Source organism: Pezoporus flaviventris, unplaced genomic scaffold (assembly GCF_033815535.1).
Source record: "Pezoporus flaviventris isolate CSIRO_AGI_PZ_B2104156 unplaced genomic scaffold, CSIRO_AGI_Pfla_v1 ptg000035l, whole genome shotgun sequence".
Classification (NCBI taxonomy): Eukaryota; Metazoa; Chordata; class Aves; order Psittaciformes; family Psittacidae; genus Pezoporus; species Pezoporus flaviventris.
Genome location: NW_026892583.1, coordinates 5,800,648 through 5,828,061, shown reverse-complemented (window position 1 = coordinate 5,828,061; position 27,414 = coordinate 5,800,648). Strand labels below are relative to the sequence as shown.

Sequence of the window (27,414 nt, the reverse complement as noted above, 5' to 3'; positions counted from 1 at the left end):
TGCTTTTTCTAACTAAAGGTTAATGCAGTTTTACTCCTCTTCCAGCACTGTGACATTTATTCATTGCCAAGTGCTCTTTCTGACACATAAAAGCAGATTACCACTTGCATTTGCCCAGTGCCATCTCCCTTACTAATCTGCCTGGTTGGAGCAAGCAGGCTCAGGGGAGTGATAGGGGCAGGCAGCATTGTTCAGCATTAAACCTCACATCTGCAGGAGGACTACTAAATTAGGGTGAGGAAAAAATATAAAGTAAAAAGACAAAGATGAAAAAAAAAAGGGAAAACTAGAAAGAAATAGTGATTTCAATCTATCACTTTATTTCATCATGAATTTCCTTCTAAATCTGTCCTCCAGTGTTTACCTGAACTTGAAATAAAGGCAGGTCAGAACACAAATGAAAGATATCAATATCCTGGACTTGAAAAATTAGTATTGAGCCAAAGTTATCATTCTTACCAAACCCTTTTTGGCTATGAGACACTCTCTAATAGTTTATATAAAGAGAAACAGCTCCAACAGAAGAGATTTAGAAGGGGCTCTTGACCACAGTCTGCTGGAGGCATGTGAGGAAACAAGGATCTTGTGGGCTGGTCTCCTAACACTCTAAGGTGATGAAGCTAAGAGCGTGTAATTGCATATGAGATTGGGACAGAATTGTTTGGGGGTCAGGAATAAGAATGGAAAAAAGAAAAACAATCTGGGCTGTTGGGTTTTTTTTATTGAGAATGGGAAAAAAAATCTACTTTTTCCATTGTGAAACAAAAAATCTGAATCCTCACTTTGAGCTTCTTATTTTCTTGTCAGCCTGCAGAGGCACCGCTGACAGTCTCCACATGCATGCTGTTTATTCCAATGTTAACCCTTTCTTAAATAAAAACTAAAATGAGGCATTAAATAATATTTATTTATCTGTGTTTTATGGAAGGTTATTCTAGGATTTCACCTGGCCTCAGATGTGACAGCAGTCACTACATTGGTATAAAAATGTGAAAACTGTGGCAACCTGCTTAAATACTATTTTCCTGACACATATTCAACTATTTGAATCCTAAGCTTGGTTTGTAAAGGTGATGTTTTCTGTTCAGCCACCTAGCTTCTTTCTGCTTCTTATGTGGCTTGTATATTCATATTCCCATCACAGATCGTGTTCTTCCTGAAGGAGATAGATGACTTGAAGCTTCTATATGAGCAGATGGTCTCTGACCTCCTGAAATGGATTAAACAGAAGGTGACAGAACTGGATGACCGTCATTTCCCTAACACTCTTCAGGAAATGTGGCTGCTCATGGCCAACTTCAAGACCTTCCGAACTGTGGAGAAACCCCCCAAGTATCAAGAGAAGGGCATGATTGAAGCTCATCTTTTCAACATCAGGACCAAACAGAGAGCTAACAACCAGCGGCCATACCTGCCCCCAGAAGGGAGGATGCTGCAGGATGTGGAAAAGCACTGGATTATCCTGGAAAAGGCAGAGCACAGCCGGGGAAAAGCACTGCAGAAGGAGATGCTGAGGCTAGAAAGGCTGGAACAGCTAGCTCAGAGGTTCCTGAAGAAGGCAGCCCTGCGTGAGTCTTACTTGGAAGACATGAAGAAAGTGATTGGGAAGCAGGACTTCTGGCCAGAGAGTGTAGACAGGATGGAGGCTGCAAGTAAGAAGCTGGAAGCCATTGTGGCAGATGTACTCCCTCGGAGGGAGCGCTTCACAGCTTTGGATGAAATGGCCACAGTCATCAGCCAGGGGAATTATCATGGCAAAGATCAAATCATGCATAAGTGAGTGACAGATGTGATACTCTGTAGTCGTGATTGAAGTCAGTTGAGATTCTGTGCTGTTGTGGAAGAAAATTAATTGTAACCATGAATAACAGCTCTCCTCCTCATGAGTAGAACTGTCAGGAATTTCTTCTACCTGTGAGCAGTTTCAGCAGATAAAACAAATGCTTCGTGTTCTTTAATTACTTTTTTTCTTGAATGAGCAAACTTTCAGACTGATTTCTGGTGAGAAACAGTTTTAAGATATTTTCACTATATACAAAAATACTTGTTCTGCCAGAAGTTCTATCTCTTATCAAAAATGCTGAGGGGGACACATTTTATTTCAAATCAAATTTCTTTTTCAGTGTGTAGTTTGGGGAGACACAGATTAGTTCAGGCACAAGGTCTTTGCAGATTGACTGCAGATTGGAGCAAATCTTGACAAATTATGACTTCTCAGATTATCAATATAGCCTGATCTAGGAATGACTAAGAATGTCATACAAATAACTTCCTTGTGGTATTTCAATGCTTTTCTAAGTTTAGAAAATACCAGAAATCTGTAATTAAACTAAGAAAAGCAATAATCAAAGAGTAAATGGAACTCTTTATAAAATCAGATTGTGACTCACGATAAGGTTTGGATTAATTTTTTATTTTAAGTGGCCATTTAAAGACCACTTCTTTTTTTCCAGGCCTTTCCATTATATCAATTGAAATCAATGTGGGATATTAGATATGAGGATCCATAAAAAGCAATGTCTAAATTTAAGGAAGTCAATGACAGTTGATGTGCTAGTCAAAATTCCTCTCCATGATGTCACTAATAACAGCATTGCTTTGACCTGTTTTGTGATCATGGCCTGTGCTCTTGTACTAGTGACAAGAGTTGTGGGTATTCATCTAGCTTCTTTAAAGCTGAAAGCCCTGCAAATCTCCCAGTCTTTGGTCCAAATCAGTGGTTTCTCTCCCCTCCTTTGCAGGCAAAAGAGCATTTCAAAGCAATGGCAGGATCTTCTGGATCAGTTGCAGAGACAACAACACTCCCTGGGTACAATGCAAGAAATTTTGGGCCTCTTGAGGGACATAGATGCCATTACAGAGGAGCTAAAAGAGCTGCAGGTACTGAGCCCTCCCAACTGGCACACAGCTTGCACTGCTACCAGTGTGTGTTCCTAAAATAGCCCCCATGTTCCAGGGACTGCTGGTGCCAACAGAAGATAAGTTTCTCAGCTGTAGAAGAATATACCATTTTTACATAGATACCTGACTGTGCATTTCAATTTATCACTGCAAGCACATGAGAAAAAAACAGGCTTTGGTACAGGGACTCTCCCTAATCAGAAAGCCAGATATGGTATTATAGGGGGTGCACTACACATTCAACTTATGTAGTAAAATAAAGATGGGAAATAATCTCAGCTAAATTGAGAAGTGTAAACGCAGAACTGCAATAAAACAGCTTCCTGTTCCCATTCCACGTAATTCTTCTGGATTACCTTCTAGAAGCACCTTCAGTGATTATACAACAGGGGACTATCTCAGTCATATATCTGGCTTCCAGGTGCCTGAGCTTGAGAGAGGGAAAAGTTCCACTGTAAATGCACACTGATTGCTTTTAGCAAGAATTTCCAAGTGTTAGCAGGGTGTCAGAGTGCAAATCCTTCACTTTAGCATAGGAAATAAGTGATTTCATATTGATTTGCAATGGCAGGAAGTGTATATACATCCTTTGGTCTCACCTTGTCTTTTATAAAGACAGAAAAATCCTTACATCAATGGGTTGCCTTGTACCTAGGTTGAAAAAGTCAACATGCTACATGAAGTTGTGAATTTTAAATTCAATATAAGACCTGTCTTTAAGTTATGAATTTTTCTGTCCTAGTATTAATAAGCAAAGAACACATACTGTGAATAATGTCGTTGGAACCATAGCAGCTTGAGGATGTGGGAGAAGACTGGTGAGGAAAGCTAACATTCTACAAGAATGTTAAATGGAATCAGTTATGAATAGGATTGATAATTGTATCCATTGATACAACTAGAAAGAGGACAGATTTTTAAGTACTTGGCACCTTCATCAGCCAGCTATTAAACACCATGAGGGACTTATTTTCGTTATTTACATAGCAAAGACAAGTAATTTTCTCAAACAAAAAAAAACATAGCAATCAAAACAGACCCTAAAATGGGATATTGTAGAATTCTCCAAGCACAGACTGTGAATCAACCTGCCTACAGGCGGGTGTATAGCAAAGGGCTATTCCTTGTGCCCTTGAATTCTGATACCTTGAGTGTTTAATCAGTAGTGAAATTGAAAAATAAAAGTATGATTCCTCTGATTAGGCATCTTTTTGGCTTTATCTAGCTAACATCATTCTTTTGTATTTAGAAGCTATGAGTCAACAGGAGCCTTTCCACTGATTTCTTTGTAGTGAGCCCCTGAATGCACTCTCTGTCGATGCCTTTTGTTTCTCACTTTGTTTGCAGGTGCTGGTGACTTCCCAGGACTGTGGGAAGCAGCTTCTGGAAGTAGTAGATTTGCTGCAGAATCACAACTTAGTTGACTCGCAGATCTCTTCCTATGATGATAGATTGACACACATCACCAAGAGGACAGCAGAAATCAGCAAGGGCAGCACAGTTAAACCAGAAGTGCTTTATGCGAAAGTTCAGATGCTTCGTCAGCTGTATCAGAACCTTACAGCTCTGAGCAAGTCACGGTAGGGCTGTGCTTATGGCTCTGCTCTTCCTGATTAGGATGGCCAACCACTCCCTTATGATTAAGCATTTGAAATTTTTCCTTTCTTTATTCATAAAGACATAGCACAAGCGACTTGATGATTGCAGTTCACTGAAAGAGACCACTCTGTTTCATAGATGAAGAATAGCTTCATTCTCAGCATTTATTATGACTTGCTTTATGTGAAATCTGAATAGCATGTGGTTATCTCCCCATCTCCTAGAGGGTGAGGGAAATGTAATTTTCTTTCCTTTGTCTTACTCTGGAAATAAATTAACCTATGTCAAAAAGGCATTAAAGGCATTCAAACTGTTGGATTTTCTAAAGTCATCTTTGATTATGCTACCATTTTCTCCATGGGATCCTAATTCTGACTCTTTGTTTCTTGGTTTCAGAAAATCTCAGCTAGAAGAGGCTTTGAAGCTTTTTGAATTCTTCCGTGACTGCAAAGAGGAAGAATCTTGGATCTCTGAGAAATGGAAGCTAGCAAGAACGGCAACATTAGGGAAAGATGTCAGCCAGATTACAGCCTCTATTCAGAAGCACAAGGTACCTTAATTTACTGACGATGACTTGCCTTTGTGTTATAGCAAGATTTTAGAACATCTGTGTCCTTCAATTCAGTCTGCACCACTCATAAGAAAGCTGTCAAACCACTCATTATCTCAAGTGTCATGATCAGTGTTTGAAATTTTTAAACATATATAGGGGTGCTCTCCAAGAGGAGAAGGAAAGGGTAGAGAAAGAATATACTGCATGGATTAGAAGTGCAGCTTCTTGTGAAGGTACTGGGCTCTGTATTAGCTCGCTTTGGATGGGAGGGAAAAAATAAAAGGTTGGTAGTTTTTGTTGTTTTCTTACTCATGTTTCCTGGCTAAGAGAAATGTGGGTAAAGGAGATGGTGAAAAGACAGATGTCAGCAGGCAGGATGGGTAATGTTTTGTGAGCTTACAAATCTGTTACCACTTCCCCTAAGAGCTTGCTGTAGGTTAATATTGACAGATTAGCTATATGAGCTGCTGCCTTACAGCAAAGAATCACCATGGCCAAGTGAAGAGACCTGAGAACTTGCATAGAAAACTGAAACAGGAGTCTTTTCTGTAATTTTAATATACATTTGTGTGCATCTGTGTATTTGTTTCTTCTGGAAGACAGCTGAATTGGTCAACAAACAGGTGTCTTCTTCAGAGAAGACTAATACAAGCTTCACATCAAAGGATAGTAACTTCTGTGTGGGGAGCCAAAGGGCAATCAGCTCAGGGCTCAGGGAAAAATCATAAGCGTGGATAAGACACAGGGCTCTTAGAAATGTATGTGTTATAGGACTGAAGAATAGATCTTTGCTGTCAGCTCATGGGACAGAGCTGCGCTGACATCTCTCATCCTTCCGCTAGGCACTCGAAGCAGAGTGCAATTCACACAGGGCTGTATGTACAGATGTGGTGAGGAGGGGCTTGGAGCTGAGCCAGAAGAACCCCACACACCAGGAGGACATTCTGAGGCAGACAGACAACCTCCAGAAGTTGTGGCAGCAGCTCCAAGATGAGGTGGCTGATCGCAAAAGCCGCCTGCAGGCAGCAGCTCTCATCAAACAGGTAAGCAGGGCTCTGCTGTTGTTTGTGGTGTGGCAGACACGATGTGGCTCAGTTCTGCCCCATGACCCCTTATGGAGGGCAAGAGAGGCAGGAAGCTTTCAGGTGTTGTTCTTCAAGAAGATCTCTGGCAGCAAAGTCTCAATTGTCCCGCAAGCCAGGCGAGCAGAAGATTTGAGCAGCTGGTCTTGCTCTAAGTTAAAAATGCTAGTGGAAGTAGCCCACATAATAGTGCTGATGCAAAGTCTTTATTGAGGTGGGATCTGGGTAGCTGTGTGACATTGTTCTAACATGAAAAACAAACAAACAACAAAACAAACCAATCAAACGGAAAACCCCAACAACAATAAAAGAAACATGCTGTGAGACTTGGATCTGCCATGAACTTCCAAAGCCTGGGAAATGTTTGACCCTTGCCATTCTGACCTACACTTTTACAACACCTACAGACATTCACAGCTCTGCAAATAAACAGCTCTTATAAAAGCAGCATTCACAATACACGTAACATTATGCCACGTATTCTTATTCTCCTTTTCCTAAGTACTTTTACTGTTGCTCCCATGAGATGCTTGAACAAAACTTAATAGCTTTGATCCTGACAAAGTCGAAATTCTCTCTTCTATCTCGTAAATTTAACATTGTTACTATGCTTTAGCTATAACCCTTTGCTACTGTGGGTTTTCTTTTTTTTTCTATTATACCTTTATTTTATATCTCAAAATCTTGTTTTGCTTTTTACAATCATAGACAGGCAGATCATAAATTATGGAAAAAAAAGAAAACTTTAGTTGTAAACTGAGTTCATTGTTGGACTATTGCTTGGAACCTTTAGAAAACATCTGTTGAAATCACATTCTTACCAACATCATACATTGGGGTTCTTTTACCACTTCTATTAAATGCCATAAAGTTTTAGTGAAGTAGGAGTTTTTAAAGAGTTAGTTATAGGCAATCCTTGAATCTATGTACTCACTTTGATTCTGTGAATTATCTGTGCTTGATGTGATTATGAAATGCATCATGGATTTAAAGCTACCATTCAGTTTCACAACACCTTAAAGTAACTTTCTAGCTACACACCGAACGGCGTGTCTCCTTACTCGTAACTTTCAAAAGAGGAAAGAGCTGGATATGATGCTTTCATACCACATCCAGTATCAACTGTTTTCTTCCCTGTGTGCCTTCAGTACTTTGCTGACGTTGATGAAGCAAATTCCTGGTTGCGAGAAAGGCAGCCCCTTCTGGCCAGCAAGGACTATGGAAAGGATGAGTCGAGCGCTGAAGCACTGTTGCACCGTCACCTGCGCCTGGAGAAGGAGATTGCAGCCTACTCGTCTGAGATGAGACGCCTCAAAGAGCAAGCTGATGTTGCAGCAGAGCAAGCTCCAGCTGCAGTAAGTAGATGAGGGGTTGTGTCATGTTTAGTTGAAGAGTGTAAATTAAGTGTGTTTTAATTATGTAGAATATTTTCAATTTGCCAGAATAGAATATTCCAAATGACCTAAGCAAGAAGATTTTTTAATTCAGAAAGCAGTTGTAATTACAATTGAGACAAATTTTTAGGTGACAAAGAACTTCATTGGCCACCCATAGCCCACCTAGATAGTGTTCTGTAAAACACTAGAAATACGTGTTCCCTATACCAGTCCTTACAAATACCTGCTCACTCTTTATTCTCATAACATTATTAATTTCAATTAGCTTTAAAAAGCAGACATTTAATCTAAACATCTTTACAAATTCTTTTGGCAATCTAAGATAGCAGTGAACCAACCCACAGCTCCAGGAGCAATTGGTACCATCCCACAATGGATGTTTAAGGCACACGGGATGAAGTCAGCCTTTGCAGATGCCCCTCTTTTTCACTGAATAAAAGGGAATATTTGACTTGAGATCAGCTTGTCTGACAACACAGTTCAAGGGACTTGAATAACACATTCCATAGCTTGCTCTTTCATACTTCCACTATCATTCAATGTTTAGCCAAACCAGTCTGAGAGCTATGAGCATCACTTTGTCTCTTTCATTTATCCCATAATTACGACATTAATTTTTATTGGAACAAAAACTTCATTGCTTGTTATTAAACATGAAAAAGCATGTGACAAGATGGTATCAATGTACAAATAAACATTTATTCACTAGGGCATTCATAGGCTTTGAAACTGGAAATGTTTGGGTACTAAGACATCACCCCAAATAGAACTATGAGCATAGTAAAATCTTTGGCAATTTTAAAAAGCAAAAATCCCAACAAAACAACCTTGATGTGTGCACAAAATAAGAATTTTTCCTGAATCAACAGATTTTGAAATGAGCTAAAATAAACTTCTGTAAACAAGTCTAAAACAAATTTCAGATTCAAGCAAATACTGGAAATGGGTCAGAATGCTGTGATTTGAACCAGCAAGTTCAAATTTTGCTTCCATGTGAATTTTTTATTGAAATCAGAGGTATTCATCCATTGATGCTGTTAAATTTTGCTTAACAGATTGCGAAGACAGAAGCCCCAGGGGACTTAAATCAAAAGACAACTAAACTACCATTCAGTCGAACCTGGGCAACATCTGAAACTGCATTCCCCGGAACCTCCAGTCCAGATGTTCATTTTCTTCCAGAGAACATCTGGAAGACCCAAAGTGAAATAGATTCACTTTATGAGAATCTACAGAGCATGGCTGAGGTATAGTATCCCCTCCAGTGCTTTGCAGTTCTCAAAAACAGTCAAGTCCAAAGCAACGCAAAGTGAGGTTATGTGAAGAGCTGTGCTGGCTTCTGCCTTTCAGTTTAATAACGTGCCTCAATCCTGTGAAGTCCCATGGGACCTGAAGGCTTGAGATTATCACCACAGTTTGGTATCAAAATATATTTTGTATTAGCGAATTTCCCATTTACTTAATGGGGAGTCTTTTTACTTTATGAAGAGTGGGGTTTTGTGTGTTTTTTTCCTCCATAATATTTGCTTGATGCAGCTCCTAAATCTTCAGGCTGTTTTGCTTGATACTAGCAAAAATAACCATAATCTGCATTCTCTATTTATTGCTTTTCACTCCCGACTGGCACAGTTCTGCCCTAAAGACCAACAAAATCATGTTTTATGGGAATTTTACATATTCCATAGATTACTGAGGTGAATCTTCAGACATCACCAGCAAGCAGCCCAGCCTTGCTGCCTGTCAGAGGCTGAGCACTCTCCAACTGCTTCTCTTACTTTGTTCTGGGAAGGATTGTGATCTTCATGAAACAGGTTCTGTTCTCTTTCAGCAGTGTCTGGCAAAACTACAAAGCTACCACCTGTAGTTCAAATGCAATGATTTTTTTTTCCTGCAAATGGCAAGGAGTTATTGCAACAATACTTCAGTCTTCATCTGTTTTACAGGACAGAAAAAAGGCTCTAGAGGAGATGATTGGATATTACCGCTTCTGTAGCTCCTGTGAAGAATTTCAGTCATGGATGAAAGATAAAGAGAACATTTTCCGGACTCTTCAGCCTCAAGCAGACAATGTGGAGGTCATGCAGCAAAAATATCAGGTACCCCTTTTCCCTGCTCACAGATGATTTCTTTTAAATCAGACTGACCTTGGGAGAATAGATTAAATTGCGGAATGAATTTTTTAGAGTCTTTTCATTCATTTCAACTCATGGAGTCGTGCATAGATATTTCAGATATTTCTTTTGTACAAACTATGCTGAGCTTATTCAAGCTTTTAACTTCTGTGGATGTGATATCCTGTACAAATATCATGGCATAAAAGGACTTTTTGTGATTTATCTTATACCGCTTGAAAAAAAAATGCATGATGAAAAAATCCTGCAGTGCATTCGCATTCCAGTGGAAGGGGACTTATGTGTATAGCTATGTAGTGTGCACACCAGGGGAGGTCAGGATGGCTATAGGGGAATGACATGCCCTAGGTAGATAGGTGTCAAGTAAATGTAGAAGCCAAGTGTGAAAGTGGGAGGTAAGTAGATATGACATTATTAAGAATCATGTCCATAGATATGGAAAAACTTCAAGTTCTGCATTCTTATGTCTTTTCTACTTCAGGGCTTTTTAACGGAACTAGCTGCAGGGAAAGGTCAGCTGGGAGATATTGAAAACTTAGCTGCTAAATATGGGAAGATCAGTCCCAGCAAATATTATGAGATCCAGAGATGGCTGGAAGAGATCAACATCAGGTAAAGCTGCTACTGTCTCATGGAGACAATTGGAGAGCTGAGCTTTCCTGCCCAATCTAGACTGCGCAGAGAGAATACCTGTCTGTTAGGTTTTTATGTCCCAGGGAGAGCGTTTTTATGAGGGGAGGTTTTCATGTGTAGCTGTTTGCTGTATTCAGGTGCCCTTCACAAATATTGAAAGGAACATCAAGCCCTGTTTGACTTCATTAATTATATTTAGTACATGTTCTGTACATACTCCTGGCACCAGCTGGAACTGAGACCACAACCAGGTCCTGATTTTGACCAGTTGTTTATTTGCATTATGTCCAGTGTGTTCTGAATATCTGAGCAGCGTCCTCTTGCTTGAGAGGGTACTGAGATTAATTTTGATGTTATGGGGGAATTCTAGTGTTCAGTCCTTCAACACATGCATGTCCTTATGAAATCCTTATGCAAGACTTTCTGACTAGAAAAGGGAAATAGCTCATGTATAACAAAGGCTATAACTTGAATCTGCTTTCTAGGTAAAGGCAAGCTTTGGGGTAGCAGCTGAAGCTAGATGCAAATAATCAGGTTCTTTCTCTCCAAGGTGGGAAAGCATGGAAACTCTGAAGGAAGAGAAAGGCTCTGAGCTGATTGGAGTGGCTGATGTGAGGACATTTCTTCAGGACTGTCAGAGCATAGGGGTACTTCTGCAAGACAAGATGGTCCAACTCAGAGATCTGGAACCAGGGAATTCACCTGCTGGACTAGAGTCAGACAAGCGCAAACTGTCCACAATTGAGAGAGAAGTTCTGGTGATAGAGAGGAAAATCGAATACTTGAGGAGTGTTGCAAAATCGTAAGAAACCTACTCTTTGTTTCCGTATTCTTTGCTGTTTTCTAAGAACAGGTAAATTATGATTATAAAGAGAATGGGCAGCTTACGGCTGAGTTTCTGTTTCTAGCAGCCTGAAGAACTGGTTTACCTACTGGTTTACCTACTGGACTGAGATCATCTCTTTTGAATATGATTGAGTGATTGGAGAAGTGATTGCTTCCAGATTTCACTGTTATAGGAGAATAAATACCACAGGATTGTTTGTGGCTCTAACAAATTATCTCCACTAATGGGAGTTGCCTAGTTCAAAATGTGGAAGTACCATTTAGGTCCTGAAAGAGGGCAACTGGGGTAAGCAAGGATGAAGGAAGAAAGATAGCAGAGCATTGTGCACAGGAGTTGGAATTTGAAATATGAGTTTTAAGTTTTTACTACTTTATGTTTTCTGTACGTTTGCAATGGGAATGAATGACTGAATCACAACAGTGTTAAAGGCTTTCACAAGAGATGCACTGTCTGCAGTACACGATATTCATATCAATATTTCTTGCTAGTGTGGAGCATTTGTTACCTCGGTTGACTTTCTTTTATTGGAAGCGTAAATACACAAATTCATTCCTTTTAAATAATATTGGTTCAAGCTCTAAATGCCTGAAGTGTTCATTCATTTGAACACATTTACTGTTGTAGGATTAAGGACACCAACCCTGCAGAGAGCAGAGCCATCACTGAGCAGGTGGAGAACATGGAAAGGCTTCTGGCAAAGCTCAAGCTGGAGACAGAGAAGAAGCGGGACATCCTTCAGCAGGCCCAAAATCAACAGTCCTTCCTGCAAGATAGTCGCAGGCTCCTGCTGTGGGCAGAAGGCATTCGGGAGAAACTGAGCAGTGAAGAAATGGGCGTTGATGTGGCTTCTGCAGAGCAATTGCTGAAAGAACATCAAGACCTGCTGAAAGAAATTAGGTCTCAGAAAGAAAGGTAGAGAGATTCTGTCAGAGTGGGCAGAGTGGGGTGATACGACAATAGTACTTGAAGATGAAACATGTCTGTTGTGTATATAAATTGTGCATGAAAGTGACACCCAAAATTTATTTATATGCTCTTGAAACTTATTGTCAAAAGGAAACTGCAGAACACAAAACCTATTTAGTTCTTACATACACATCCTGGTGGTTGATGGAGGGCTGAAGGAAGAGCTTTTGTGTTTGGAGTAGTATTCCACAAGCTCTCCTGACACACTCACACTCTCAGATAGTGCCATCTGCGCTTTATTTCAGTTTCCTCAGTCCTTCTTTTCTCAGTTCTTATGCTCCCAGTTGTCATCATCTTCAGTGCTCCTTCTGCACATATATGAAGTGCCAGATATGATGCAACTTCTCTCCCTTTTAATGGGAAAGCCTGCTTAAATGGGGCAATCTCACCTCCGCCTCCTTCCTCCTGAGGAAATAACCAGCTGCATTTTGTGGTGCACAACCATGGCTAGCAGGAAAAGAGTGAAAAGGATGGAGGAAAACTTAATGTCTAGGCACTGCTAAGAACACAAAGAGCTGTGATGAAAGAGAATTTATACACCCTTATACAGTAAGGTCTCACTTTTCCTTTTGACTCTGGGTAGATTTGTACAGCTGGAAGAACTAGGGCACAAAGTAATCCACGAACAACCCGGTAACAGCAGGACCACAGATGTCCGCCAGTCCATGGAGCGTCTTGCCAAGGAGAGCAAAGAGCTGGAGAAAATGTGGGAACAGAGACAGAAAAAGCTGCAGGATGGCCTGGAATTGCAAAAGCTCAACAGGGAGGGGGACCGCATCAATGCAGCCCTCTCTGGCCATGAGGCCTTCCTCCGAGGAGATGACCTTGGGGTATGTACAGCAGTTGATTCTGTTTTCTCCTACTTCACCTCCCCATCCAGGGAATACAAACAATATTCTTAATTAGATCAGTTTCCTCATTTTTGTGGTCATGGCATTGGAAACCAGACTGTCACATTCTTATTAATGTTTTTATGGTCTTTTTGAGAAGAAACATTTTTAAAACAGCTAAATTTCTGATTTGTTGCTGTATCTGTACATGTCAGGTGATTTATATACAATGACTCATCCATTTGGAGGCTAAGCATTAAAACAGGTTTTGGTTTGGATGTATTTTTTTGTTAGTGAAGTAAAAATCTGACTTTTTAGTAAATAAAGCTTTTCCTTTCATTGAGTATTTTTAAAATTTTAACACAAATGGATGGAAAAAACAATCCAGGCAATGGTCACAAGATGAGTGAAGGAGGAGGCTGTGATATCTCACCATCTCTTGTGTTTTAAGCTGAAACTGAAACTTTGATACTTTTGGGTCAACTTAGTGGAATAGTTTTACTTTAGTTGCGCCCTTTCGTATTGCTGGTCCCTAGATATGCTGGCGTGCTGACATAAATTTCAAATGCAGATTTTCCTAAAGGGTAACAATGGAACCATAATAGAAACATAAACCAGACATATCAGGTATGGTAGAAACCTAAGCACCTGCTGCTTGTTTGTAGCCCTAAACATCCTTAAGCACATGCAAATTGTATACTGTATCTCCTGCCTGAAAGAGAAAGAGAAAAATAAGGTTTGATTTCCTTTTCATTGTTACAGAAGCAACATATGATCAAGAGAAGACTTGATCAAATTTTCTTTCTTAAATTCAGGACCATGTAGATGCTGTTAGAAGCCTGCTGAAGCAGCATCAGGAATTTGAGCAACTGCTGATGGCACTGAAGAGACGAGTTGAAGCACTGAATGAAAATGGGGTGAATCTAATAGAGAACAGGCACTTTGCATCTCGTGTGTGAGTTCAAAACTCTTTCCTTTTTCACTTAGCTTTAATAAAAGATCCAGTGTGATTAGCATTGGATTACAAACTAAATCCTGATCCAGCATTTAGTTGACTGATGTGACCTGCTGAATGAGGGAAGAAAAAGGCCTTTTATGCTCTCAGGACAAATAAGTGAAATGCTATAAATTAAAAGCAATATTTGACAGAAAGCTAGAATGATTCACCTTGTATAATAAATTGTATATAGTGTTAAAAATTCTGTAACGTAAACCCATTAAATACATGAAAAAGGTTTTCCTTCATTTATTGGTATCACATATTAGAATTAATGTTTGCTGTTAAAAAGTTACAGAAGTCTTCACGAGGAAATAACTCATCAGTAGCAGCTTCATGTTTTTGTTAAAGCTAAATATCATCTGTGATTTTTTTTCACTGTGCCAGAGCCAGCAGGATTTAGTAAGGGGACCTCTGCTTAAATAAGAATCAGAAATGCAGGGTCAGAATGGACCTCTTGGGTCAAAAAAGACCATGTTGTGGTCACAAGTGATAATGTCTTGAAAATTCCCTGCACAAATTTACAAAACTCCTCTTAAAATCTGATTTCTTGCCAACACTACTACCATGAGAAGGCCATTCCAGAGCCTCATTGCATTTGCATCACAGAGAAAATTATTAGTTAAGGTGGAATATCTGGGAAAGAGAAAGGTCTGACTGTTTTACATGACTGCAATAACACAGCCATGCAAAAGGAAAATCCAGAGCAGCTGGCAAGCAGTAGCTTGCCGTAGATGCTGTCCTGCATGTCCAGCATGGTCATGGGACAGGGATGTACATCCCTTCCTCCTCTTAACATAGGCGTTGAACTAGATTCTATTTATATCACAGTCATGACTACAGTTAAGCCAAGGGGGACCAATATGACTAGTACTGCATCAGACTTCCTGTTTTTCTTGGTAGTATTGAAGAGAGAATGGTCACTCTTCGGCAAAGGTGGGAGCGGCTGATACAAAGCAATGCCAAGAGAAAACAGAGGTTGATGGATTCCCTACTGCTGCAGGTAAAAGGACTGACGCTGCAGATCTGGTCAGGCATGTTTGAAGTAGTTTTACCCTTTGTCTTAATATGGCAGAAATCTGAAACTGCTGAGGATTCCTACTGCAGTTCATTTTCTCTTTGGCTATGAGACAGAGAATTTCATTCTCCAGGGAGCAGGTGATGCACTGGTGATAAATCTTACAAAGCCACAAGCACAACAAAATACCAAAACAAAAATGGAAATACCAAATTAAAAATATCAACAAAATGTTTTGTCTGCTGGATGAGTTTATTCTATTCATAACTTATTATTGTTCTGTCCCTTAATAATCGGTCACAGTTACTTACGGTAACTGTACTTTTGGCACCAAATTTAGCTTCCAGTGCAGAGATACAAAGTTATACTGGAGGGCTGGACCACTTATGTTTAAAATAATTACGAAAAATGCAAACCTTCACTGACAAAGACAATAGATAGTAATGTGGCAATAAAGGGAGAAGTAATATTACTCTGAGGGCTTAAAAGCTCATCAATGGTTCAAGTTCATACTTCTTCAGTTTTGTTGATTATGTAGAACAACTTTTATGTGAAAATACATCACATTACCTAATGGTCAGGAAAAAAAAATCAGGGCTTGATCCTAACATCAAGGACAAACTACAAGCCCACAAATACTCAAATGTTAAATCAATTTAATCCTGTTTGTTTCTGTAAGGAGTTTAATCGTGATGCTGCTGAACTTTTGATATGGATGGAAGAGAAGTACAAGATTGCGTCAGATGAATCCTACCGTGATCCAACAAATGTTCTACGCAAACTGAAGCGGCATGAGGCTGCTGAGAAGGAAATGATGGCTAATGAAGAGCACTTTGCAACACTGATAAAGGTGAAGGCAGTTTTGGAGCTAAATCTTTCATCTTGTCCCACATTTCATAGGTACTGATCTGCTCATAAAAAAAAAAAATAATAATGATGTGCTGTGTTTTTCCAGCAAGGAAATCAACTGATTCAAGACAACCATTATGCTGCAGTTTCTATCCAGCAGAAGATGGCAGAGCTTCAGAAGACGTGGAAAGAATTGTATTCCAAGATGATAGAAAGAGGTGACAAACTGAGACAAGCTGGGCAGCAAGAACAGCTCATGGAACTGCTCCAGGTCAGGAGGCGATGGGGAACAGAGGGGAGGAATGACCTAGAAGTCTGGTTGCTTTGTTGTGTAGTCCTCATAAAAAAGAGCAGAATATCATCCAGATAAAAATGTAATTTAAGGTGTCCATTTTGTCTACGGTCTCAGGAGAGAAAATATAATGCTGCCCAAGCTCACTCCAAAGCTATGAGCAGGGTAACGGTGCCAGCACAGCGCCAAGGCACATTGCTGTTGAACTCAGGCTCAGCATTATATCTGTGTGGCCATCCCATACTGGGAAAATAATCAAAACTCTCTGCCTTGTCATAACTAACTGTTTACTTGGAGTCAGTTTGGGATTGGTGACATGGCACTGTATTAAGTACACTGTGATTCAGGCAAATTGTGTAAGAGGAACAACGTGCTTTGAAGCTGTTTTGGTACCAGTCATGTCATGATACTGCTGTTGTGTTGTAGCTGTTATCTGAAGCCTTTGAAGATTGTTTGATTATTTTGTACTATGTCACTGAAGATAGTTCAAAGAGACCGTTTTAAATGATGTGCTTTAGTGCCTCAGAGAGACTAGTCAAAAATAATGTGCAAAGCAAAATATTCCCAGGAGATGCCTCTTAGAGACTCCTGACCATCATGTTACAGAGAAAGGACATATGGATTTTAAAACTATGTTGAGGAAGATGTCATGGGAGGGGCTGAGTGAAAGAAATTGCTGTTGAAGCATCAGTGCAAGTGTGCTGTAACCTCTTCCTGGCAGGATGCCAAAAAGAAGATAGAGAAAATTGAGAAAGTTCTTCAGGAATCTGAGACAGGCCATGATTTGCGCTCCAGCCGTGATCTACTCAAGCAGCACAGACAGCTGGAAAACGAGACACGTGAGCTGGCAGAGAAAATGAACTCCATTGTATCCCATGCAAGGAAAATGGCCACCAATCACTTTAACTCGCAGAGGATTCTGGATGAAACACAAAAATATCTGAAAAGGTGAGCAGCCACTCTCTTTTTGTCTCCACCCTGTATGACAACATTTTTCATTTTACCTCCTAGAAAAGCTGACTGTTGACCCACCTCAACCTTTGTTACTGGACCCTTCTCTTGTCTACTGCACTTCTCCCCTAGCCCTTTGCTTATCCAGAGGTCTTCCCCTGGTTGTTTCTAAGAGGTGCCGTGATCCAGCACTCAACAGTGACTAGTTCCTTAAAACATCACAGTACAAGCCTAGGACCTCAAAAATGTAATCACTTTTCCTCTGCTTATGTTTAGTGTTATTGTGTAAGGCTACTAGCCAAAAGTAGCCTTCTGTAGAAGGGATTCTTGAATATGCAGTCAGTACAAACCACTGAAATTTAATTGCAAAGGAGGGTCCAGTGTTTCCTAGTCTTCATAGTGGTATCATAGCCTAATTCCCTTGGCAGAACCAGAGTAATGCTTTGTTTTAACATATATTTGATGGGTGACACCTAGGTTTGAGTCTTTGCAAGCGCCTCTTGATGAGAGGCGTAAGTTGCTGGAAGCTGCAGTGGATCTCTATGAGTTCTACCATTATCATGACATGGAACTGAACTGGATTAATGAGCGATTGCCTATTGCCCATTCCACCAACTGTGGGAAATCCTTGGATGTGGCTCAAAACCTGTTGCAAAAACACAAGGTAACTCTTTTAATCAAGTGCATTATAGCATATTGGCACATTAACGTTTCACCTCAGCCTGCAAAGCAGCGCCTACACACTTTTTTATCTTCAGGAAGGTGGTGGCAAGCAAAATGTATTGCCACACTTTCAATGAGTATATTCACTGACTCCAGCACTAGCCCATCCAAAATGGCTCTAGAGGCTTGAGACAAGTCAGCAAAGTGGCTCTGTTTTCAGAGCAAATATGAAATTCATGTGGGAACTGCAAAATTTTACGTATTTTGCAGTATTATTAATATTATAAATTTTGTAGCTCTTTCCACTAGAAGTGGATTAAAAGCTAGGGTACTTCATGTTAAATAGAAAAAAAAAAGTTATTTGTTTTGTGGATTGACCTGGGTTGAATATTTTGACTGTTATATGTTTGTCCTATTTTTGTTCTGTGCTTACTGCTTCATTATACATACAGTCTTGGGGTTTGTGCACACTACATTCTCTTGGAGAGCATATAGCAGCCATCTGATGTTTCTTCTAGTACTGCTACAAAATGGTTTGAACAAGCCATAGTCAATATATTTATAAAGACAGGTTAACACTGATTTCTGGAGAGTCTGGTTCTTTGTAGCAGTTCCTCACAGCCCTGGGGCACATCAGAGCTGCCTTGCACCACAGGCAACACTGAATATTACAGTACCTGGATTGCAGGTTCCATAAGAAGGGTTATAAGATCAGTGGGGAGGCTTTATGAAGCTGGAGTCTAATAATTTTCATGGTACTGTTGACAACGTCTCTTACCATCATCCTCCAGCCCATTCATGTTCTGGGGTATTTTATGTTCCCATCAGCAGCTCAACACTTTCTTCTGAATCCACCATCTTTGTGTCTCATCCCTTGTCCTGCTTCCTCTCCCAAACCTCGCTGGCTGCTGGGCAGGGGAAGGCTCTTGGTAAGAAGAAGGGGTAGGCCCAGACCAGAGCACCAAGCTAAGAATTTTGGTGACTAATGCTGAGTTAAGGGATGTCTGCTGCCACCTTACAGACTCTTATATTCTCCCTCAATGGCAGCACCAAGTGCAGAGCGCTATACAAGAGGGGCTGGGACTAGTGGCTAAGGCTGTAACTGTTGTAGAAATAGACAACCCGTGTTTCCACTGGCTATGCTCTGCCCACTGTCCTAGGACTAGGAACATACAGAATTTCATTGTCCTCACATACCCTTCCTTTATTCCTATTTTTTCTTTCATCTCATTCCCAGGAACTGCAGGCAGAAGTGAATGCCCACAAACAGCAAGTCCAGCGGGTCCTGGATAAAGGAAAGGCAATGGTCGTAGGTCAGCACCCATCAGCTCAGAAAATAAGTGAGAAATGCCAGGAGCTGATGACGGCCTGGCAGGGCTTGGAGAAGGCCTGTGAGGAAAGGATGAAGCAGCTGCAACACTCAGTTGGCTTCCATGAGGTACAAATTACAGCAATGTACTTACAAAGCAGCTTCTTCAGACAAACAAGAGGGTCAAACTTGTAAAGTGAATAACAGAACAGCTTCACTGGGACTGGTGTTCAGTTCACTTGTGTGATGCCAGACTCATGGGAATAGAGTTTTGTAGACATAAACGGCATTTGCAGTATGTTCCCTGGAGAACTGGGTCATCCGGCTCTTTTTTCCTATAGCCTTTATGAAGCCTGATTCTTAGAGGTGATTTGAACTTCTCACGGAGAGGAAAGAGAAGTATCACAGTGATGTCACACAGTTAAGCCCTACCCTTAGTGAATAAGGTAAAGGAAGGGTCAAGTAAGGATACCGATGTGAAGAAAGTAGAGTGAGACAACTTGAAACTTACTGCCAGAGCTCTAATGCCTGGAGAAGATCTTAGTTATCCAGTACTGAAGTCTTCCATCTTGTGGCTTCTTTCTCCTTTATATGATTTGGCAGAATACTGTGGGATAGTAGTTCTTCCTATGAAATATTCTTTATTTGTTATTTAATAAAATATCACAGTAAATCTTACAGTGAACCTTCCCTATAGAATTTATTAGGTCAAAAAGATAACATTAGTGTTTCGAAAGTTAAGGTAGAAACTGATTAACTTTCTCTTTAACTGATAGTTTTTAATGAATACTTCAGACCTGGAGGCTTGGATAGCAGAAAAATACCCACTTGTGACAAGCAAGGACTATGGTAAGGATGAAGATGGAACACTGAAACTCCTCAAGAAACATAAGGTATTTCTCTGCTTAAATTCTGTATGCTGGCCCAGTTTTCTGGTCTGTCTGCAGTTGCAAGATTTTCTGTTTTATTGGTACTCAAGTGTCCAGTCATCTACAAGATATTTTGCATTGGTGGATGTCTACATGTAAATGGACTGATAGAAAAGATCAATGAAGCTTACTAATATGGTTGGAAAAAATGCAGTTTGGGGAAAAAAAGATACTGGTGAATATTCTCATTTTTTTGAGGCCAAAACTGACTATGATCAGTTCAGCCTTCTTCTGTTCAGTCTCAACAGATGAATGCAGAAGCCTTGTTTTTTTTCCTAAAATCCAAAATACAGATAGAGTATTATTGCAGAACGCTTTTTTCTGCGTAATAGTGCATCAGGAATTTCTAATTGAATTTATTCACCTAACTTGTTTGAATGTATGTACACTTTTTTTCCCCCCTTCCAAAAGTGTTGCTAGAAAATGATCTAAAATTGATCAAGTCTTGGAAATGTCACTTTCAGAAAGCTTTTCTCCCCTTTTAATGTCTCAATGACTACACCGTAGGCTGGTGCAAAAGTTCAAACAGTGAATATCTTGGACAACTGGCTCTCAATCAACTTTTTTCTCTGCCAGGCACTGGAGCATGAGATTGCAATTTACCAAAATCTGATGAAAGAACTGAGTGAAAGTGCCCAAACTCTTCCTCTCGTGGGCTTCATCCAGTGTGTTGAGGTTGATGCACCAAAGGAGCAAGTTCAGTCAAGACTCCAGGAGCTGCAAGAACTAGCAGCAGCAAGGTATAAACTAGAACTATCTCTTGTATCCTAGGTTTGATTCAAAGCCCACTGAAGTCAACAAAGTGTATCTCCAGTTACCTCACTGGAATTCACATCATATCCATTATCTCCTCTTTTTTCAACTGTATTTAGGAAATCACTTGTTTCTGTATTAGAGTCGCATGCACCTATGAGCTTTCCATAATTGCTAAGCAAGAACCCTACATTTTATTCAGGGAGTTTGGCTATATATTGAGGATTTTGAAGTCCCAAATTTCCTCTTTACCCTTCATCATCCACCTGTAATGTGACTTGAGATGCCACATTCTGACTTGCCTTTGTGGGATTTGGAATTGCTATCAAAAGGGGAAAAAATGTTTTTAAAAGGTTTCCTTAAGGGTGTTTGAAAATTGCCTAATTCATTACCTAGCAGAAGGGAGACAATCACAGTTGTTTATATGACCAGTGACAGTGCTAGTATAGGAAAGGTTTTCCTTTTGATGATTCATTTACTTTTGATTTCACTTCCTTTCTGTTATTGTTACAGTAAGATATTTACAACAGGACAGTTTGCTTGTACACAGGATTTTTAAGCACTTCTGTTCTGTTGTCAGGAACAAATAACTGAACAGTTTTAGGGTTTTCCTACACAAAAATTTCACTCAGAAAAGGAATGGGCTCTGCAAGTACAATAACAAATGGAGTCTGAATACTAGAATAATTAAACCTAGAAGAAATACTACTATTTTACCATTTATTTTTTATTATATGTAAAAGAAAATTCTGTGAATGAAAAGTTCAGGAAAATACTCAGTATATAGAAATAATTTTTGTGTTTGCTGGACACAGAAATGTTTTGTGTTCATTCATGCTTAACGTTAATCTGGGTCTTATGGCGCCTCATTGGTGCTCTGGTTTGTACATTTGACCTGCATTGTCCTTGGTGGATTCTTTCAGCAGGCTAGCAGCAATTGTGATTTCTACAAGGAACCTAGGTTAAACTTTCTTGGAATGTTTCAACAATGGCCAGACAGTGTTAGCAGATGGAAAATGGGTATTTTGTTTATACCTCAGGCTGTATTATAAGATACTCTCGACAACCAGAAATATGCAGCAGGTTGCAGCAGTTTTGCTGAATAGGCAATATGAGCAGAACTGCATACATGCATTTCGTAGCATTTGCCTTTCTGATGTACCACTCTCAGTTAGAAAGATTTCCTTCTCATTTTCTTTCCAGACCTGGAAAAACATGAAGGGAATTCTCATAGGAGAAAACCCAAACCAAACCAAAACAAAAAGAACAACAAAAACAAAACCAGGGATTGAGCTCAGCTAGGCACAGTGCTTTTCTTGGAAACTCAGCCATTCGGTCTGACCTGACTGAAGCTGTCATCCTACAGATATAATTTCTAATCCCGAGAAAAAAAGTCAGCTCTTTCATTAGAGAGAATGAGCCTTGATGGTGAGAGGTTTTGGGGATTTTGTAGGAAGAAAGCTACTGAGTGCCCTCCTTGGTCTAATTGTATTGTCTTCTCTCTTTCCCCCCACAGAAGGAAGAAGCTGGATGAGACTCTTGTCTTGCATGAGTATCTACGAGAATATGAAGATCTGCAAGACTGGATCACTCAGCAGAAACAAACAGCCAGCGCTGAAGACTATGGAAATGATTATGAACACGTCTTGGTGAGGTTTTTGAGTAACAGATCAAAAGGCAACCAAACTATACATAGTAAGACTGTACAAAGATTCTAAATTTGTCCTTGAAAACTTATTAGACACAGTAAGAAGTAAGTATGAATAACTGGGAGATACAGAGGGAAAAGGGCGAAGAGTGGGTGGGAAGGATTGACTCATGACAGGCAAGCAGCATTGCCTAACACTTCCATCCTGTTACCGTGGGGGCTGAGCTGCATGAAACAACTGCATGCTAAAATGTCTATGCCTTCAGAAGCAACTCCTTTCTATTTTTAATAACCAGATTTTTCAGTGTGGTGTCCATTAAGGATTTCTTTCATCATGAATGCTGATGTACAGACATCTATAGTAATACCTCTTCACATGGCACAGAAACTAATGTCAGCCCATTACATATCAATAGCCATTCAGAATCCTCATTTTTATAATTTATTTCAAAATATCTTGTATCTTAAATCTTAAAATCAGACTACATTTTCCACTTACAGTACTGAACACACATTTGCATTCATGAAGTAAATACATATAATTTAATAATTTAAATTCATTGTACATTGAAAGTTTGTATCTGTCCCTGGTAATAACGTTTCTGCTTCCCATCTGCATAGCAGACTTCATGTTTTTGCTAATAGTTTGTATCTCCTCATGGGTTTTGGAATCATTCTCTGCAGTTTCTCCATCTCTGAATATAATCATCTTATTACCTGTGTTTCGTACTGTACGTACAAACATACAGGAGGCATGTTTGGGAAAAGAGAGCACTCAAAATGCCTGGTTTGTTACTTTTGTTTTTCCTTCAAAAGCAACTTTGTGCCAAATATGACACATTCCAACTTCAGTTGGAAGCAGCTGGGAAAAGAGTTATGGCTTGCCAGCAGCTGGCAGACAACTTGCTGAACTGTGGGCATTCTGACTCCCGGGAAATTCGGCAGAAGCAGAAAGAGCTGAGGTAGGATACTTGTGTTAGCTCTATGAGGCTTTGTCCTTTCAATTCACTCTCGATAAGGAGGAAGTGAGAAGGAATTAGAAAAGGATAAGGCATGCCCTCCCAGTTCTCTAATTGCAAAATATGTGGTTTGCTCACTGCCGCCATGCCTTGTTTAAAAATAGACTTCTACAATGCAGACATTATCTGCTCTCTGATTTGGCTTCTTGTCAATTGCATCAGAGGTGCTTTACAAGTAAGGGGTGAATCAACTTCCTTTGCCCTTTGAAACAGGATCACCTAACCGAAAGGCTAAGAGTTTAGTTGCTTCTGATTTTCAAGTTTGAATCTCATGACTGCTCTGCAGAACAGTATCAAGGTGTTCTGAGTTTCTTATGCCTAGTATCGGTCCAAACTGGTCCAAAAGAGAATATTTCATGAAGGAATAGTAGGGTTTGAATCAGTCCTCCGAGTCCTGCCTATAAAACCTGAAAAGCATACTGGAAAAGAGCACCTTTATACAGGATCATCTATTTTAATGCCTGGAGCAGGCAGGGCATGGACAGAGTAAGGTGAGAGACATGCTGCCACTCAAAGAATTGCTTCAAGAGAATTTCACAGCAGGAATGAAAAACAAAGTAAGGGAAGGACTTGTTTTCAGTCTTTCTTCAGACTGTTAGTCTCCTTTACTCCTCTTATATGGTCTTTTTCCACATCCTCCCTTGTAGGAACTCCTGGGAGGAGCTGTTGGAAATTACCAGGTTCCGAGGTAAGCGACTGAGAGATGCTGAAGTGATTCACAAGTGTTACCAAGATCTGACAGATGCTCTGGCCCATATTGAGGTAAAAAATAATGGGAAAGTCTCATTCAAAGTTTATTTTAGTTTAACTTGTGGACATTTCTTATGATTCTCAGACACATTGTTGGTACACCGAATCTGCCTGTGAATCTATTATAGAAAGGCGTTTCTCCAATGGATAGGAATGTTCTAATTTTCACCTAAACTGACCTGAAACAAGTTTCTAATCATTTTATTCTAGCAACAATGTTGTCCTCCAGCTGAACTGCCTCTTCTTTCTCCTTGCTGTGCTCGCAGTGTATGACTGTGTGACAACTACATCCCCTCAGAACCTTTGTTGAGCTAAATAAATGTTTAAGTCCCCTTTAATGTGATGGTTTCTCCATTTCATCTTTACAGTAATCTTTCCTAAGCATTTATTGCAAAATTTTTATCTAAATGTGGTTCGCAATAGACCACCTGTTTCCTACAGAATAGCTTGAAACTACTGGTTGATAATGCTCCATTAAGTATTCACTCTATGCCACTGCAGTAGCTATTCAAGGCTGATTCGCAACAGAAGTCTGCAAAACATTCTCTTGTTTTGTCTGATCAAGGAAAGATTTGAACCTTCATCTCATGGTCCAGCTGGATAGCTTTATCACTAAGATATTTACAAGTGAGTTACTAGGACAGATGTCCTGGAACAGATTTTTCTGTCTCCTTTTACCTATCGTAGTTTAGTAACCCAGGATGTCGTTAACAATGTGGTTGCACTACACAAAGTGATTAAAGTAGGCTTGTAGTGTGTTTTGTTTGGAAGTAGACAGTAACAAAGCTTTCTCTGGTTTCTTCCTTCTAGGAGAAGTCCAAAAGTATTCCAGATGATGTTGCTAAGGACATGAGAGGTGTGCAAACCCAGCTCCGGAACCATGTGGCCTTGGAGCACGAGCTGTCTGGGAATGAGCAGCAGGTAACGAAAGTCATTTATGGTCTTCAATGTGTAGCTCTGTGCAAGCCTGGAAATCTCTAAAGGTCTTCCTTAGTCTTCTGCTTTTTTAATGTGTTCAAGGTCTTATGGCCATGATAAAGTGGATCATTTAGAGCGTTGCGAGTAAGGGATGCATTATAATAAGTGCTGCCTATTGAACTGATTCACAGGGATATTTTTGAATGCTGTTTGAAATGTGCGATCATGCCAGGCTTTATGATATATTTACAGCCTTCTTCAAAGTGTTCCAGGTAATTACAGGGAAACATCCAGAATCTGTTCTGTGTGCAGAGAAACTGAATGTTCACTGAACACAACATGCATTGATTGACTGTAGAGGATTATAGAAGGAAGGATGGGACAGTCTGGAATTTTCAACAAGTTTAGCATGGTAGGAAGTGGACTGTAAGAAGGATATAGCTCATTATACAAAATTACGAAAAGTTTCAGCTTATGAAAAAATTTGCTTGTATTTGGGGCTTTGCTTAGCTTCAACTGGACAAATAAAACTAATGAGTTTTCTCTTCATCCATTTTTTTAGTATATATAATGGTATAGTAAACATAGCATGTGAAGTAGTTATCCCAGTATTATGGCCTCATGTTTTGGCCTTGCAGCAGGTAACACTAGAATTGATCCCAACAGCTGTTACTTTTAAAGGTAAGAAAGCATTAAATATGCATGAAGAAAATGTTATTCTATATGGTCACTGGGGAAACGACACACAGCTATTAGTTGCATTACTCATGTAATAAATGGTATTGTAAAAAGGAGAAATAAAATCTGCCTGCTTATTTAAAACATCACTGTTGTGATGAGCCTTAGCAAACACTGGATGTCACTGTTATTCCACAGAATTGAAATTAGGGACGCTTTTCTTTAGCATGAGAAAAGTTAGGTTAGAAAATGTTTAAGTTGTAGTTTCATGTACAGTTACCATACCCTTTATTGTACTTTTCTGATACTAGCTGCATCTCTCTGATTCTGTTTTCCCTACTCTCTTCTTTGTTCCTGCATATAGCTGCAGGAGCTGATCCTCTCTGCAGATCATGTGCTCACCCATTGCTCAAAGAAGCAGGTGGCAGACATGAAATCAAAGCAGCAGGCAATAGTGACCAACTGGAAGGCCCTGAAGTCTAAAGTGGAACTGCGCAAGAAACTTCTGGAACAAGCATACAAGCTTTACCAGTTTCAGGCACATGTAAGCACTTCAGCCTTCCGTCCATTGGTACACAGGGGAAAGATACCTTCAATGCGTGTGAATCACGGGTGTACATCCAAGCTGCAAAGATTGATGTAAAAGGCTGTATGTGCTATCTGTGTTATTAATCAAGTATTTAAGTGCTTCTAACTATTTTAAAGGTGTTAGAGGATAAGGTTTTTACCCTCTATATGAAGGAAAGCCTGTATCCAACTGTCTATAGTATAACTGATAGTTGTCAGAAACAGTCATTGCTTCACAGGAGTAGCATAAGTGTTATCAAAAACTGAGTAAGAGCAATAAAAATAGATGTTAGATTCCCTTTTAAAATGCCTAAAAATTTTTCTTTCTCAGGGCATGCAATAACCCTCAGTTAACTTACTTCATGGAATGTATCCAATGCAACTCACTGGTCTTTGCAGTAACCTCTCAAATTGCTTAAACACAGTGACATGCATATATCAACATACCATCACTCACAATGCACAGCAGCATTGTCTCCAAAGAACTCAGTAGGTCACTGAGCTATGATTTGCTATGGAATACATTGCAAATGTCAGGAGTCTCATTGAAGGCACTGCAGATATACCGTTGCAGATCAGTCAGTAATTGCTGCAAGTACTGCAGTAGCAGGTACTAAAGTAGCGAGGGTGTCCTCTTTTATCATGAAGTAAGTTGCTAGCGTAGATTTCCAGAATACTTTTACATTCTTTGTATTCTTGAACGGTTCAGTTGAACCGAGAGGTGATGCATCCTGTGATCTGAATGGCAGAACTATAGCCCATTTCTTACTCTGGCAATGTGTCCTTTCATCTTCATTGGTAAATTTACAAGCAATGAACACCCTAAAATATATATAAATCTGTCAGTGCTTAGCAGAGGGCTACACCGTCATTAAAGTGCTTTCTTAACATCATAAAACAAAATGACAAAGCCAGGTGACTGTATTCTCAGTGACATGCCTAGATAGCATTATGCCTCAGGCACCTCACTGTCTCTTTGATGTCAGCCTGCTCACAAGAAATATTCCTGGTCCTCTCAATTTTCACCTCCTTTTCTGATAATACTTCCTGAAGAAGTGAAGGGCTGTTTCTGCAAATTTGGTAAGCTTGTCCAAATGGCACAAGGCAGGGCTATACAGTCACATCTAATTGTC

General features: G+C 39.9%; 1 protein-coding gene across 1 annotated transcript in view; it reads left to right on the top strand.

The window, feature by feature from the left end:
- The window catches only part of SPTBN5 (spectrin beta, non-erythrocytic 5), a 94,156-nt gene that overhangs the window by 11,185 nt on the left and 55,557 nt on the right, over positions 1-27,414 (top strand). The window contains exons 7-32 of the mRNA XM_061462355.1: positions 1,145-1,776; positions 2,742-2,880; positions 4,249-4,481; positions 4,897-5,050; positions 5,896-6,096; positions 7,284-7,490; positions 8,588-8,779; positions 9,476-9,628; positions 10,146-10,276; positions 10,848-11,099; positions 11,769-12,056; positions 12,694-12,940; positions 13,756-13,895; positions 14,841-14,940; positions 15,635-15,805; positions 15,911-16,075; positions 16,818-17,044; positions 17,525-17,711; positions 18,948-19,148; positions 19,796-19,912; positions 20,525-20,688; positions 22,218-22,350; positions 23,166-23,311; positions 24,016-24,130; positions 24,929-25,039; positions 26,079-26,258. Coding sequence (XP_061318339.1) covers positions 1,145-1,776; positions 2,742-2,880; positions 4,249-4,481; positions 4,897-5,050; positions 5,896-6,096; positions 7,284-7,490; positions 8,588-8,779; positions 9,476-9,628; positions 10,146-10,276; positions 10,848-11,099; positions 11,769-12,056; positions 12,694-12,940; positions 13,756-13,895; positions 14,841-14,940; positions 15,635-15,805; positions 15,911-16,075; positions 16,818-17,044; positions 17,525-17,711; positions 18,948-19,148; positions 19,796-19,912; positions 20,525-20,688; positions 22,218-22,350; positions 23,166-23,311; positions 24,016-24,130; positions 24,929-25,039; positions 26,079-26,258 — 4,986 coding nt within the window. The remainder of the gene's footprint in view (positions 1-1,144; positions 1,777-2,741; positions 2,881-4,248; positions 4,482-4,896; positions 5,051-5,895; positions 6,097-7,283; positions 7,491-8,587; positions 8,780-9,475; positions 9,629-10,145; positions 10,277-10,847; positions 11,100-11,768; positions 12,057-12,693; positions 12,941-13,755; positions 13,896-14,840; positions 14,941-15,634; positions 15,806-15,910; positions 16,076-16,817; positions 17,045-17,524; positions 17,712-18,947; positions 19,149-19,795; positions 19,913-20,524; positions 20,689-22,217; positions 22,351-23,165; positions 23,312-24,015; positions 24,131-24,928; positions 25,040-26,078; positions 26,259-27,414) is intronic.